General features: G+C 37.7%; 1 protein-coding gene across 2 annotated transcripts; it reads right to left on the minus strand.

Moving 5' to 3' along the window:
• Window positions 1–52: 52 nt before the first annotated feature.
• Window positions 53–15751, minus strand: slc6a11a (solute carrier family 6 member 11a). Of its 2 annotated transcripts, XM_035152663.2 has the most exons (14): window positions 15544–15751; window positions 10668–10802; window positions 10416–10556; window positions 9928–10015; window positions 6962–7094; window positions 4808–4942; window positions 4631–4734; window positions 4167–4291; window positions 3730–3842; window positions 3495–3632; window positions 3027–3129; window positions 2277–2377; window positions 2018–2188; window positions 53–1886 (listed from the first exon to the last, which is right to left on the minus strand). In XM_035152663.2, exons 1-14 carry the CDS (start codon window positions 15674–15676, stop codon window positions 1773–1775), a joined length of 1734 nt encoding a protein of 577 aa, XP_035008554.1. In that variant the 5' UTR covers window positions 15677–15751; the 3' UTR covers window positions 53–1772. The 2 variants fall into 2 exon arrangements, with proteins under 2 accessions (XP_035008554.1, XP_035008555.1); XM_035152664.2 differs by lacking the exon at window positions 53–1886 and having other exon boundaries at window positions 2045–2169.
• Between the last annotated feature and the right edge of the window lie 1285 nt (window positions 15752–17036).

The following is a 17036-nucleotide window of genomic DNA, read 5'->3' on the forward strand; positions in this document are numbered from 1 at the left end:
TTACTCAAATTTAGTGGTTTGTACACTTTAATTTCTGAGACATGAAAATATTGTAGAATGAAGATGTTAATAATACAGCATTGCTTATTCTGCAATGCATCATTTGCTCTGGAATACATTTTTTTGAACTTTTCATTTGTTACATTTTTAATTGACGAGACAGTTTGTGCTTGAAGGAACTAACACTCCTGTGCATATTCAGTGGATCATTGCTGATTCAGATTTTATTTTAGTAATTCAAGGTAAACTATTAAAATTCTTTAATTGAAATCAGATTTTCATTTTCATTTAAGTTGAGCTATTCAAAATGACATATTAATGGTTCAAATTCAGATTCAGGTAATGCACTTCTGCCTGTAGGTAGCAAACAAATGTGCTTTAATTTCCACTGGTATCAATCACAAAAAAAAAAAAAAGATCAAGTATTTCCCTCAAAATCTTTTAAAACATTTTTCTGTTTGAAGTCTTTTTAGGAGATCCCCCAGACCGGTTCTATGAGCTCAGCGTCTCAGTATTGATGCTTGATTATCATTTATTGTTCACTCCTTCACTCACATTCATACACATAGAAAATGAACATATTTTGCCCCGGAAAGTTTTATTATACAAGTTTCAAGTCATAAATAACCATGCTTAAGGCACAATAAGGTTTGTGAATGCAAATGGCTTGATACTCATTTGAAGGCCCAAGGAGGTAAATGTATTTGGCTTAACTTGGTCCTTGCATATTTAGCTAAATATGTAAATATAGTAAGATTTCACAAAGAAAATATATGTAATAAAATAGAGTTGTTTGAATACTAACAATGCCAACAATATATTTTTTAGAAGTCTACGCTGGTGTAAAGTTAGTTTTGGCTCATTTTACATTGAGTTCACATCATTACAGTAAGAAAGTCTACTTGGAAAAACAAGTAATGATAGACAATGTTGATGATGGTGTTGATAGTGTCAGGAGCCTTTCACAGCAGCAATCACATTGATGACAACAGGCTTCTTAAAACATCTGATAATGCTCCACCCATTAGAAGCAATAGTATAAAAAATTCCTTTTTTTCCAAGTGAATCGAATAAAAGATTCAAGAACACTGTAATCCTATTAACTTTGAGGTATTCGAGATGTGAGTTGCAGGAAAAAGTTTGCAACTAATATTTTGTATATTCTGTATCTGTCACAATGTCATCTAACAACATATTTATATAAACATTTCATAAACTGCACCATATTCAAATATATCACCTCATCGTAAAACAAGTATTAATACCGGTGTGGCGACAAACTTAAATCCAACATAAAATCCAAAAGCCACTGATGAGGATGTGGTTTACAGGCAAAGTAATGCACCTTCCAAGTTTTCCTTCGATGAGTGTGTTGAAAACAAGCGAGCATAGAGAAGAACAAAGAGATGATGTTTCCTGCTTCCACAGGTCCAACCAGTTGCATGATGGTCCTATACATGACCTCAAGTTCCCGTTTTCCAATGTAAACCAAAAAAGAATAAATAAAACACCAGTTCACCACGACTATGTATGCCAAACAAGAAAATAACAGAAAAAAAACACAATTGATTAAAAGAGGAAAATACCAACAAAACTAGTCTAAATAAGACAAATGATCCAAAATCCCCAAATCAGAAGGAGCCAAACAAAGTAGATAAAAATAGCTCTAACAAATTCTAATCATTCTAATGTAGTAAACAATGTGCCGTACAAATTCCTCAAAAGAAAAAAAGTAAAGAAAGAAAACAAATTGCTGTCAAAGTGACATTCCACTAATTATCGCTCTTTCTTTCACCTTTGCAATCAAGTGGCGTAGAAGAGATGTTTGTCATTTCCTTTGTCATCACTGAAAGGTCGTCTGCAGGCCGGCAGCTCGTCTTGATACGCTACAGAAATGTATTTTTACTGTTAAAGAAAAGCACAGGCAGCAGCACAGTATGCACAGGAAACACAGGTTCCACTTAAGTTTATAGATTCAAATCCTTTAAAAAAAAAAAACCATTTCAACACCACTGACCTCCCACAGAGTCCCTTTCCCTCTGGCCAGTTTGCAGATCATGACGACTGGAACCATTAAAAGAGACGATAAGGACAGGAACCAGCCGATCCAGTAAGCCCACCATGGATACACATACGAGTTGTTGAACCTCAGCGGGGTGTATCTCAGGACTAGAAATACAAGTGTGCCCTATGAAGTGTTAAAAACATTATTTTACATTGAGGGATGAAAATAGAAAGATACATGTAATGTATTCTGGACTGTTAACGACACTTACACTGCAAATGAGAGGGGTCACGTACATCCAGCAGAACTTGAACATGGACAGAGGTTTGTACCCGATCATGTCCTCAATGTTGTTACTGAAGCGTTCAGCACCTACGAGACAAACACATAACATCCAATACAGATTAAAGCAATAAGAATAATCCAGTAAGATGATAACATACATTACTGTACATAACTAACTATTTGTAATTCTTAAAGTATATTTTGATGCTCCTGCTTTTGTACTTTTACTTAAGTATAATTATAAATACAGTGTTTTTACTTTTACCTCATACTCGTACTCCTATTTTGATTTATGTGAAAGAGTGCTTAATATTTGATTCTACCGAAAATAAACTGGTGTTTACTGTACTGGTAAATTGGTAAACTTGAGAAAAAAAAAGGCAATTAATTACCAGTTGTACAGTAATCATACATAAATTACTGTATCATGGATTTTTATTCTAAGAGAATTCATATCACCAGCAAACGCTGCCTTCAGTTAAAATGATATTACCTTATTGACCACTACTGGCATAAACTAATATTAACAAGCGTCTTGCTTGTGCTGTCCAAACAAATTTCATATTTTCTCGTAGAAATACAATGTAAATTATAACTTTAAATTATTTTATCATGACAAAACAAAATATTTTTCAAAATATTCTATTGTGATATTGGTGTGTGATCTTTATGAGCTGAGTGTTTATCACTAAACCAAAACCCAAAGACTACTGCATGGTTGAAAGCTGTTTCTCACCATAAATCCACCCAATGATGACTGACTGGAATATTGCCATCAGCAGCAGAGTGGGACCACTGCACACGTAGTGATCAAAGATCTGCAGGATGTATGCTCCACCCTACAATTCAAACAGGCCACGGATTGGTCCAAATAACAATGAACTTTTATTTTGCGATAAGTAAAACAGTTTAAACAGAAGTTAGCACTCATTGACTTCACTTTGACTTTTACGTGCTGTATATTGGGCATTGTCACCCATTACTTTAATTGGATTGGATTTGGCTGCAACACTGTTTAACCCTGAAACTCCAGAAGTGTTTTGTGGACTCAAACTCTTCACCCACGCCTCCATCAGCGAAGTGGTGGGTAGATAATAAGTGAATATTCATTTTCGGGTTAACCATCCCTTTAATTTATCAGACTGCACATAAAGAAGCACTCTCACATAATGAACTCCACTTGACCACTGATGAATGGACTCACCTCTGACACCAATAAGAGACCTAACACATAACACAGAAGACAGATGAGCATCAGAATAAGCTCTCTGCGGTATCCTCTCCGGATCTGGGAAGGGTAGATGTCTGCCAAAGAGGTCATGATGCTCTCGAGCCCAGCAAACTGGAAAGTGACAGAAAGTTAAGTGTAGAGACGTTTCCCTCCACCTCCAAAAAAAACCATTAGATTTTATAAGTAAGATATAAGGAAGGCTGCTGACCTGACCGTCTATTCCTAACAAGATAATCATGGTGAAGAAGCACACAGACCAGACCTGAGGCCACGGCAGGAGGGTCACAGCCTGTGGGTACACTATGAAGACAAGGCCGGGGCCTGTGAAGAGAAACCATTACTGAGAAGATCAGTGTTGTCTGATCGAGTGTTGACTTGGTCCTTTAACCTAAGAAGGACAATGCCAGGAATGCTTTAATTCCATAAAGAGTGTCAGAGCCAATATGTGACAGAATGTACAGATAAAACAAAACAATTAAATGTGTACTCCTGTAGAAACTTTTAATATTTACCAGTAATGAGAACAATCCAGTTGTCTTCACATTTTTATTATTAATATCCATACGGAAATAGTGAGTACAAATATTGACACAACCTCCTATTGTGTGAGAGTTTAAAAGCTTTCCTGTAGATTGACATTCGTACCTGACTCAGCAACTGTCGAGATATCGACGCCCTGTTTTTGTGACATGTAGCCCAGAACTGAGAAGATGGCAAAGCCAGAAATAAAGCTGGTGCCACTGTTCAATAAGCACAGATAGAAGGAATCTCTGCAAATCACAAACACTGCAGCATCAGTATCTATGATGTCATTAACGTGCATGTATGTAAAATAATACAAAGCACAGTACAGGCAACCTGACTTACACCTTTAAATCCAAACAAAAGGAAATGGAATCAAAGCCAATTTAAATACTAATAATAATAGATTCACAGATTTCTGAGGTTGACATTAAAATAAAAGTTTTGCATGAGCTGTCTTATGTAAAGAATCACATTACCTGTGTTTAGCAGAGTGATGACAGTTTATAGTCATGCCCTTTATTTGCAATATCACATAGATTTAGCTGCAAACCATTTGGATGCTAATGATCTTATGAAGTACTCACCTGTAGCAGTTGTTGTTGTACTTGTTGTAGCTCCCAAACGTAGTCAGACATCCCAAACATATAGCATAAGAATAAAATATTTGTGTTCCAGCATCCATCCAAACCTGCGGAAAATATATTTTTACAGTCACAATAATCCAGTGAAAGTTCGAGCGCAGTCGGTGATGATGAGGATACCTGAGGGTCGGCGAGCCGTGCAGGATTGGGGTACATGTAGTACTTGATGCCGTGGAGGGCTCCAGGAAGTGTAACTCCTCTGAGAAACAGCAACAGTAACATGACGAAGGGAAATGTGGCTGTGAAGTAGGTAGCCTGCATTTGAACAGAAAAACCCGTTGTTAAAAATGACCAACAATACAATATGACAATACATGTGTGGAGCCACATTGAGAGGTAGAGTTGCTGGTGGGTGTGATCCTGCAAAGTCGTGGTGGTTTTCCAGTCCACCAAGATATTTCACAAACCAATAATTTCTAGACCTGTGGTGTTTTTTAAATAGCTTTGGATTATTTATTATGAATCCATGTAAATATCTACGTGACCCACCATACACTTATAGTAGGTTGCAATAGGTTAAACTGTAATGACTTTTCTGAAAGTTATAGTACGAGGGACTTTGGGGGCCCCAGGCAAAATGGACCTGCCCTTGACATTCTTGTCTTCAAGCAAAACTGTTAAAAGAAAGATCTTGGCAAAGTTGTCGTATATCTGTCTATAATATTTAAGAGAGTTCTCATCTAAATGTCATTCCTGTGGACCGACATAAACTTTTTTCTCAAATTGGGGCCCCAGGCATTTGCCTGCTTTGCCCACCCTGTTGCAACATGATGGTGGATTCCCTGAAGCCAAAGGAGTAGTAGTTTATGCTTGGACTCAAATCATATAATGGTTATTTTGACAGATACTGAGGTTGTCACCAATTAAAAGAAATGATAATTTTTGCATTTTACTGAAAAAATTACAAAAATCTTGATGTGATTTTGCTGGGGTTTGCTGGGATACCTTACAAGTATGTTCCCTCATATATGAGGATTATGATTTGTAGGCTGGGGGCTTCTCTGATGTGGCACAATGCTTCATTTATAATGGTATGTTGTTGATACATTTTATTCTGAACAACAACAACAGTGCAGATTTGACAATTGCATTAAGCCACATTGCGCCTTTGCTTGAACCTTAAGATGAAACTGTGAAACTCTGTGTAAGTAAAGCTATGTGACTTCAGAAGAAATTTGAAGAATTTCACAAAATAATGTTTCAGCATTTGGGACAATTTATTTGTGGACACAGTCCAGGACAAAAGCCGGTCGGGAGCTGAGATTGTTCTGTGAATTACAGCGTCAGTTTTAGATACCCTGCATGTTGTTACATCTGCCCCTCGGATTTCTTCTACCATGCCCTAACAATTTAGTAGCACTTAAATGGCACTTACTTATAGCAATTTGTAGTTTTGCTTTTTTGAAGAAATTGTACTTTCTCTATTCTTGTTGTTCTGGGTTTGTACCCTCATGGTTGAATGCACTTATTGTAAGTCGCTTTGGATAAAAGCCTCAGCTAAATGAAATGTAATGTAATGTAATGCCCTCTACCTCTTGTTCTGGGTACTGCTAACCTGCTACAACTCCCTGAGATGTTCTCCCTGTGTGTGTGATTGTCTGCAGGTACAGAGCAGAGCCTCACCCATCTGTCATCAAGCCTCTACATAAACTCAGCCCGACCACCTCCATGCTGACAGATCGTAGCATCTGCTACCACTCCTCCCGTTCTGCTCCTGTCCCTGCTCTCTGGATAACCATCTGAACCTGTCACCTTTAGCCCCATCACTCCTGCCTCAGCCTAAAGCGCCTGGCTCCCCACTAGCAGCTCCATCTCTCCCTAGACTGCAGCCTGGCAATAAATCGCTCCACGTCTGTTTGCAGCTGGTTCCACCTGTCCAACAATTCCACTTAACACATCTTATCTAACTTGGTGACATTCAAGGTTTGCCCTGCAAATTGATGACTTTGGTTGACTGCATAAACATAATTGTAATACAACATAATTCAATGTGTAAACATCTGCTGCTGTAGAGACAGAGAAGGAAAACAGATGTGACAGAACAAACAGGGGACATATGTTTCTAATAATCTACAAATGCCCTTTATGACCTTTATAGACTCTGTTTTTAAGATCAGAACATGTATCTAACTTTTCAAATTCAGCCTTCTGAGAATGCTCCTCCATAAGTCACCAAAGTAAAAATAAGGAAAATGGACTAAAAATTATTAAAGGATATGAAGGTCTTTGACACAAAAAGCCTCATTTCTGAGAGAAGCTTGTCGCTGTTGTTACCTTTCCTGAGGACCTCACTCCTTTCCAGACACAGAAGTAGCAGATGATCCAGGCCAGCAGAAGGCACAAAGCAAGGTCCCAGCGTATATTTCCCAGGACCTCGATGCCGGTGGATATATTTAACACCCGTCGTCTGTAAGGATCAGTTAGATCAGATAGTATTGTTAGTAAACATGAACCAGTTATTCGAGGCAATATACTGTGCATGTACATACCATACTCAACACGTCCTTCAGTCGCGTGTTTAGACAACAGAAAACAGCATCAAATGTGTGATCTGAAGCAGAATGCAGGGGCCCAAATGATGCAAACAAACACGCCCACCTATAGATGTATTCTTAACTATACAAACAATCTCCAAAAATAGGTGAATACACTGTTTTTGTGCTCATTTAAGTGTGGAAGATTGTATCAAAGGATATAATACGCAAGTGATGCAGACGTGACACAGAGGCACTGATGCTAAATTATCATCACATGGGATGGATCAGATGAATGGAAATTAAAAGATGTTTGTATGATAGCAGGGTGTGAGGAGTAAAAATACTGTTTACTGATAATATACAGTATTGTATCAAATTTTTTTTTTTTTATGACAAAGTGTGAGACGGTGGCATTAAAGCAAGATTGGAGGGGTTTAGATTTCCAATACACATTTTAATCACAACCAGATAACCAAACAGTCATCTTGATTTCGTGAATGCTCGGAAGTCTTTAACATGGGGACATTTTTAGGTGGTTAATGTAATAGTTAAAATAAAAAATGTGCTAAACAAATAGAGAGAATAACAGAATTTATAATGTGTGACAAAATGACCAGAAATGTCAAATAAAAGTTTCTACAGACCTGAGTGACCCAAAGGTCTTCAGTCGTTTTAAGCTTCTTCTATTTTTACTCGTAAATCCATTAACCTTGGGCCATAGCTCATTTGAACATATGAAGCCTGAGAAATGAAATGAATGAAAACTATTCCAGTCCTACACATATTTGCTGGACTAGTCATTTGAGGAAGCAGAAGTGAGAATCCATAGTTGTACTTCCTTTGGTATAGGTATAAAGTATATTTAGTGATGTTGCACTGTCCATACACCAGCAAGAGAGCAAAACGATGGTGGTGCAGGCTATTTGGGTGAATATTCACCTGCCACCCTTGGAATGTTTGATCTTATTGATTAAATATCTGATGCAAACAATGCATTGTTGATGACAGGGAAAATTAAAACAAATTTTGACTATACATCTCTACAGATTACCATCTGTGGAAACAGCATCTCAGTCGCAAATTCCTGCAATCTAACGTGAGTTGTGAAACCACCGACCTGTGTTACTAATAAGACTGCTGCCAAGTCATAACGCATGAAGCACATCTTGACCAAAGTTTCTGAGCACTGCTCACAAGCTGTATCATCAGTCACTTCATGGGGTAAAGATTTATTAGGATGCAAATGCAGACACAAGATGAAGGCATGCAGGTACAGGGAGTGAAGATAATTTATTGCGAAATAAAGAGGGTTACAGGCATACAGATGCTGGCAGACAGACAAACGCAAACAGAGAAGCCAACTTCAAAAGACACTGAGGTGCACAAGAGGACAAAAAAGCACAAGCAACAGAACAACAACGTGAGGTAACACTGGGAGCTGAGCAGGCGAACTGACAAAGAGCACTTGGAGCACAGAGGCTATAAATCCACGAGGGAGGCATGGTTTATGGGACCACGGTTAAACACACCAGAGCGGGGGAGACAATCACAGAGAAATCCAGCCTAAGACAAGAAGTTAAATGATCACCGGAGAAATAATGAAAATAGTTCAGAGGAAGAAAATACACAGGATTGGTATGGGAGAATGCACCCCCCTCCTGTTTTCATGAATACAGTGCCCCTATTCTTCCCTTCCCCCCTTCTTGCTAACAACCTCATCACAGTGCCCCTTATCCTGAAACCGCCTACTGCCTTTTGCTTGTAAAGCTCCGTGAATGTTAATCCCAATGTCTATACATTTTGATAAAGGCTACAATTTGCATAATCACCCTCTCTCCCCACTGTATAACTGTCCCACTGTCTTTCCCTCTGGGTCAGTCTGCTGTCTCAGAGCCGCTCTGTGCAACAGGCTCACCGGATTCTGGAATACCAATACAGCAAACTTTGAACTTGGACTCTGGTTGTGTTCTAAAAAAAATCTGGAGAATCCAGCGAGTCATTACGAGGACAGATCGGGACAAATCGTAGTTTGAAGTGAAAATTCTGCTTAATTAAATTTTTGTGGTGCATGTAGGAAAATCGCAGGAATGGGAATTTTTCAGTATTATGCATTGATGTCCATCCATCCATCAATAATCTATCTATCTTTTTAAGGGTGCAGGGATCGCACAATTCATATACTCAAATACAATGGTTGACATGTGAGGAGAGTCCAGTGAGTCACTACGAGGACAGATCGTGACAAATCATAGCTTGAAATGCTCACAACTTTGCTGTCACAAACAAAATCCAGAATCCTAAGGGATAAGGAGAATAAAGATTTGTGTATGTGATGTATATGATGTGTATCTGGAAAATGATCCGGATTTGTTCTGTTCTGTTGACAGCCTCTTTACATGCATTGTTTAAGTTATCCAGTACGTTGTTTACTTGACCTTTCATCTGACAGAGTGTCAGTCCATGTTTGTATCTCTGTGCAGACCCCAGGAAGATTAGAAACCACTGTAGTGGAAGCTAATGAGGATCTGATCAAAGAAGATGGTGTCATATAATGTCTAAATGTGTCTGACCAAGTATAAAGCATAATTACAGAGAAGCTCTGTTTCCCTTATAGTACAAAGCTGCAGTTTTAAGATTGAGACTCTATTATGTCTTCATTATGGATTTGTAAACATCCATCCTTTCCAAAAGCACAGATTCTTGTTTTCCATTGATAATCAACTTATTTCTATTAAGGTTAGTTTCATATAAATGATCACTTACTGCCAAAACTCTAGAACAGATGATGACATATTCAGTGATGAGGTCCAGTTAGCAGTGGTTTTATAGTTGTTCAATACCACACAGGCATCTGGAATATATCAAATTTAAACACAGTTAAAACCCAAAATCAATGATCAAATGACAAATCAGTAGATTAATACAACATGATAAATCCATACGTTAAGATTTTAGGCAAATTCAATTTGCCTAAACCAGACATTATATACTTTTTCTGTAGCACTTAACTTTAACCAGTATGCAAACAATTAATAAATGGTTTATTAACACATTGTAATGTAGCTGTAGGCAGATATAAGTGTTTATTAATGTACATTATTTATAAGCAATTACAACTTCTCCCATGAAAACATTTTATATTATTACATCTATGTTTTAAAGAAATCTTTATATACTGCCTATGCTACAAATGCTAAATAGGAGGCTCGAAGAAGCACATTTGATTATTAGTAATACATTAAAGGGTTTACCTGTGTTCCATGTGTTGTTACAAGTGGCCCAAGGCAACTCTCCAGAGAGTGAGGAGAAAAGGTAGAAGAAAGCCCAGGCCAAGATCACCATGTAGCTGATACATCCATAGAAAAGGATAATTTGACTGGCGTATCCAATGCCTGGAAGCAAAAATAAAACAACATAAAAAGAACATTATGTTTCCTCAGTATTTCTTCTTTGACTTGATAAAGTTATTAGATAGCAGCCCTGGCAGGTGTACAGTACCTTACCTTCAAACAAGGGGCAGAGCTTCCTCCAGCACATGATTCCCCCCTGACTGGTGTACTGACCCAGTGCTGTCTCCAGGACGAACAGGGGAATGCCACACGTCACAAGGAACAGGATGTAAGGAATAAAGAATGCACCTGCAAGTGTAAATAAAGCATGACACGTGTTTTATCATTACTACAAACAGAATGGTTTGTGATCCTGATTTAAATGGGTGGATTTTACTTTGATCATATCATCATAGTCAAAATTAAGTGTGAACTGGCTCCACACTGCTGCTCATTCAGGAGCCCATGACAAGCAGGCCCAAGTACCACAAATACAGTATCTCCCCACTCCTGGGTGCACGGTTCCGTGTGAAAGACTCTTCTCAGTCGCAGGCCACATTGTGCAAAAGAAACGGTCAGCTTTACATTCAGAACCTGTTAAAACTGGCTAAAATAAGAGGGCCACATCTAATTGTGTACAGGTTTGTTTGATTTAAAAAAGAAAAGAAAAAAGTTTTATTCAACCATCCTATATTTCTAAAAAAAAAAGAGCAAAGGCTTAGATGCCCCAATTGTTTAGTATCAAAGTTTTCAGTTTGATTTAAATAAAAACATCATCCTATATTTGCTCAGAGGCATAGCAAAGAGACAGCCAAATTGAATTTTATGTTTTAGTTTTACTTCATTTTATTTTTCAATCTTAATAACTAAATAAATTTCAAAAATGGCAGAACTGCCATTTCCAACGTGGCCTCTGAGGTTCATTTCGACAACCTGCTCCACCATCACCATGTTGTCAGAAACTCACGACCAGTTCATGACTTGCCAACATAACGGATGCATGGAAGTATGTGGGCAGTGACGTTACATAGTTTGAAACCTTTTGTACATAAAGGCAGCATAAAATAAGAATAAATTAGCCTTTTGCTGATGCTGCTCACAAATTTACCTGAAACAATGTCAATCAATCAAATTTTATTTGTATAGTCCCATATTCACAAATCACAATCTGTCCCATACACTCTAAAGAATAATTCACTGGTTCAACTTAAAAAAATTGTGGTAAAAATTTGCATGGATCTTTTTAAGTAGTTTCAACTCTTTCAATTATTGAGTAAATGCTGCGAGTCTTTTATGGTCATACTATCCCAATTATGTAAGTACATCCAACATGATTTGCTTTGAGCTCTAAAAGCTTAATTAAGTTGAACCAACTTAATATTAACTCAAAAGCTGTTTTGATATTAAGCTTTCAAATTATTGCATTGAAGTTACTCTAACTTCTTTATTTCATTTAAATCCTACATTTTTGAGTATTAGTAACTCACGTATATTAAGTAAGAACAACAAATAGGAATTCCAGTTTAATATGGTCAGGCTCTTTATTGTAAACACTGTTCAAACAATTTATTCTAACCACGAACAATTATGTCAACATCTGTTCACAAAATATACATGTCCAGATATGTCCTACAATACTTGAAAAAAAAAAAAAAAAATGATGGCAAGACTGAGCTGGTTTCTCGTCCTCAAATGAGATAGTCTTCATAGTAGGCCCTTCAGCAGCCATTTTAACAAGTCATTGAAAGGTAAACACAGGTGTAATGGTGTGATTAATAATGTAAATTATGGTTCTGTTCCATTTAGATGGGCCAGGGACCTGATATTGCACATACTCACAGGAGTGACTTTGACTCACTAAATAGAACAGGACCATAGTTCCCTTTATGAAATTACCCCTGAGTTTACCCTGCGACGTGTGAAATTGGCGACAGTGAAAACCAAACTATCAGTGCATTTAAGTGCTTCAAATAAACACAGAGCAAAATATTTTCAGGCTGTCACCCCATGAAGCTGCCCTCAAACAAGACAAACCAAATATGCCCACGTTCTTAAAAATGATTTTAGATGATATGCTGAACTTAATCCAGTTAATACAGCACTGGCTGTATCAGATATTAGGGCACCTCTGGTGACGACAATCTTCATCACCTCACCGGTAGCCTGCAGTTCACCATTCTGGCATAAATAGGTCAGAATTTTGTGTATTAAGTCATCATATTTAAAAACAAGAGCAACACAAAGTACAGTGAACAGTTTGAACTTCAGTGTTTCTTACCAAGTGCTCTTTGAAGAGGTCCTCCTCCTTTTCTCTAAAGTACACCACCAGACAACGGATTGTGACCTCTCTCCTTCTTTCCAGTGAATCATCCTGTCAAGAAGAAAAAACATTTCGTAACTGCTGATCCACAGAGTGGATAACATATTTTTGTAGGCTTCGCGGATCTTAGCATCGTCCTGGTTCTACCTCAAAAAGCCAATGGGATTTTTCGATAGGCTTTTGGATTATTCTCCACGTTAACATGACTATATGTCAACACCAGTGCCAGCTTTAACTTAAAATGCAGTACAACACTTATTCTCTTACCTTTGCAGTGGCAAAACTAATGCTAAACAAGTTCAGTGCCACTTAATGTAATTCGGCTGCCTCCATAAAACAAAACAAAGTGACAGAGACACCATTAATGTTAGCTAGCTAAGAAGGCTTATATGAGTTTCTAAATTTGCTTCGTAATTTAACATAAGTGCCGCGTAAAACAATGATATCTTTCACTCTTTGCTGATGCAGTTGGTAGTTGTGAATTAGACAAGACAAATATGGTTACTTACCCTAATTATATTCAAATATTAGGACTGCCGTTTCTCTTACCCCTTTCTCTTCTTGTGATAGAGGCAACTGAAGTGGAACATGCCCGGGCAAATTTGGGCTTTGAAAAAATGCATAGTTGACTCACCATTTTAGACAAGTTGGGCTAACTTAATATTTCTCCCCATTGGGTGAACACAGAAATGTGTAACATGAAATGTTCATGTAACAAACGTAATTTTTTAAGCAGAAAAACGTCTTTATTTTAAGGGCGATTTACTAACCCCATGAGTCATTTTTTAGATGTGACATCCTCTGTCTTTAACCCTCAGCAACAGTAAGGAAAAAATAACATTGTATGCCCATTTTACTACAAGTTGATATGGTTCCTTGGGGTCTTAATGAAATGTCTGTAACATACTTTGGTCAAAATACCACAAGGATCATATAAAACAGCTCCTTTTTACCCTGTATAAAACAGCCCTCCACAGAGTGACCTGTTTTGAGTGCCTGTTCCTTTAAATGCTAATGAGCCAGCTCCCCCCTCCCCCTCTCCCCCCATGATTTTAAACGATATAAATTACATATTTTATATGATATAAATTATCAAATATGCATCCCATACTTTGTATTCCCCTTCTGTTGTCCTGGAGTTTTAATTTTCCCAATCACATAATTGGGAGAGACACTGGAAGTCTCCCTACATGGTAAATGTAGGGAGACTTCCAGTGCCTTGTTACGACACAAAACCCAGGAAGCTCAATCGAGTCACTCAAGCATGACGTTTCTGACTTAGAGGAACCATAACAAAACGCGCAAGTGTTTTTTTCCCAGAGTTTTTGGGTTGGTAGACATGCCAGATACCCACATTAACGTGTAGAAGCACTAACAAAGTGGAATTTGCATGCTATGTCCCCTTTAACAGGGGGAAAAAATGTAGAAACTTGAGAGAAAGCCACATGTGAAGGATCCCACTTCCAGGATGATCAGAAGTGCAATAGCTGCCACATAGAGCACTTCCACAAAATAACAATATTTACAACATAGATGAGAAAAGTTTCCAACATAAATGGAGAAGTGTAGCAATGTTTAAAGTGTTCATACAAAAGACAAAGTCTGACAGAGATTAAGGGGGCAGTATTGAGAATTGTTATGATAATGTGATCTGACATCAAGTAAAATAGTTAAAAATAACATAACTGGTATTTTGCTAAAGGGAAATGAAGGAATGGACTATTATTTGAAGGTCACCTCTTGACCTTCTTACTTTATGGTCTGTAGAGTCAACATGTAAGTGATGGACCAGAACCACAGTTTTAAAAAAATCATTATAACACTCAAAAAGGTTTTTGTCTGCTTCAGTGTAATGCATTACACCTCTTCACCACCTTGTTTAAAAGTACATTAGTAAAGTGGAGTACTGCTCCTTTGATCGACTGAATCTGCTCAGTTTTAAAAGATGTGAACTCAACAAGAGAGCCGTGTTTTTATAATAAAATAAAATATGAAGGAATTCAGTGAAGAATGCGACTCAGCTTTTTGTGCAATCACACCGACACATTATTTTTTTAGCCTTTCATAACCTGTCACATGCTTAATCGTCAGATGTGAAGCAGAGGGAGACACAGACGGAAAGGAGGGGAGGGAGCTTGTGTCATAATAACGAGATTTTATAAAAGTGTGTATGATTTCGCAATCAACAAGTTCTGACATGTTGATATAGTGCTGCTAATAGATATACTGTATGAATGTGTGTGTGAATGGGTGAATGTAAAACTGTCTAGAAAAGCGCTATATAAATACAAAACCATTTACCATTTACCATTTAAAATATTGTTTTCAAGTTAGTAGAGTACTTTCCCTTAGTGCACAGTGATTTCATGTCTTTACTTCTTTTTGTGTGTTTGTGTGACATATCAGGTGACATATATACATATTTATATATATATATATGTCACCTGATATGTCAAATGATATGTCATTTTAAATTTACCTTACTAAATCGGTTCCCATTTTTAACCACTATTTGTAAATGTGAGGATTTGTAGCGAACATTTCAAGACCTAACAAGTGATTCAAAACAAATAACAATCGAATTTGTCTAATAACAATACTCTACCAAGTCCCCATACATTTCTTTAGTATACAAAGGTAATAATTAATGATTTGTAAGAAGTTTGCATAGCGGATCTGACACTTGGTGGTGAGTTATAACTTGAGAGAATAACAAACAGAAGTACTCACCACCACCATTCTTGTAACACAAGTAAGGAAATCTCCACACATTTCCAAGTCCAATAATGGCACCGACCACAGAGAGGATGAACTCCGTCTTGCTGTCCCACTTGCCACGCTCCTGTATTGTTTTCGAGGTCATGTCTGGAGGGAGAGAGCTCGGCGTGCACACAGAGAGTCTTCCACACAACTGAGGCACAAGTCGACTGATGGTAATCTCAACATAGACCCTGGAGTTTGTGCACGGCTATAATTGACGGTTGCTGAGTTATTTGAACCACCAGGGGGATGTGTATAACAAGCAGGAAGGTGAGCACTCAGTGTGACTAATTTCTGTTTGGACATGGTATTGAGGACTCTGAATGCACAGCTCTCTGCCTCAGCCAAGGAATGAATGATTGATAACTTTAAATATAAAGCACCATTCAGACCAAGGCATTTAAATGTGCTTTAAAAAGGCAGAGTTATACAATAAGGCTTTAAAGGGAAAGTTCACAGAAAAATGATAATCCACTCATTATCTACTCCCCACTGTGCCGATGGAGGGGTGGGTGAAGTGTCTGAGTCCACAAAACACTTCTGAAGTCTCAGGGGTAAACACTGTTTAGAATTCAATGCAATTGAAGTTGATGTTGACCTAGACTTCAGACATAATAACACAACAGAAAAAACACAACATGCCTCCATACTGCTCGTGTGGTGTCATCCAAGTGTCAGCAAGCCCCGACATTCATATTCGACTCGAAACAAGATCATTTACACCGTGTTTTAAGCCTAAATTTAAGGCTGGGGTTTAAAAATGACCCGGTACCTATTCATTAAATGGAGGTATCGATCTTTTAACATATGCCTTTTTCTCATAAGTCACCCTAGTGTTTACATAAGAATGACACCAACATTTTAGTAGTGTCACTTCTCTCATCTCCGGTAAACTGCAGTGAAGTTGGAGAGAAAATCACAAATCGCACATTAAACACAAGGGGGTGGAGTTAATTAATTATTATTCATAATAAAAACTCTTCAAAAGTATGAAAAAGAGTATTTTTCCAAAGTGAAGTATGTTATTCGACCATGTGAAGACCATCTATGTGTGAAGTATGTATGTGACCAAAACTGTAAAACAACATCAAAGCAGAAAATGGCTCTGAACAAGAGAATACAAAGATGGTTTTGGTTGGTTAGGAAGAACCCAGTCTGGTTCTGACATGTTAACCACATAACAGAGAAGCTCAGTGTACTTTTTATCCAACTGCTCGATACATAGTATTTCTCCTCAGACACTTGACCATTAATGACATTAATCCACCAATTCACTGACCTTCAGTTATGCTTCAAAATGTTTAACCATTATCAATGCTGCTAAAACCTTTATCTTGATGTTCTCCTTTACATTTGACATCTATTGCACTTCTGTCCGTCCTGGGAGAGGGATCCCTCACATGTGGCTCTCTGAGGTTTCTACGTTCTTTTTACCCTGTTAAAAGGGTTTTTAGTAGTTTTTC

This window comes from Hippoglossus stenolepis, chromosome 3 (genome assembly GCF_022539355.2).
Source record: "Hippoglossus stenolepis isolate QCI-W04-F060 chromosome 3, HSTE1.2, whole genome shotgun sequence".
NCBI lineage: Eukaryota > Metazoa > Chordata > Actinopteri > Pleuronectiformes > Pleuronectidae > Hippoglossus > Hippoglossus stenolepis.

Excerpts from the sequence above, each read along its gene's own strand:
- slc6a11a (XM_035152663.2), bottom strand. The coding sequence starts at position 15,676 with ATGACCTCGAAAACAATACAGGAGCGTGGCAAGTGGGACAGCAAGACG. Across the intron at positions 4,943-6,961 it reads GAGTGAGGTCCTCAGGAAAG|GCTACCTACTTCACAGCCAC; the intron begins GTAACAACAGCG and ends GTTCAAATGCAG. Across the intron at positions 4,292-4,630 it reads TACAACAACAACTGCTACAG|AGATTCCTTCTATCTGTGCT; the intron begins GTGAGTACTTCA and ends TGTGATTTGCAG.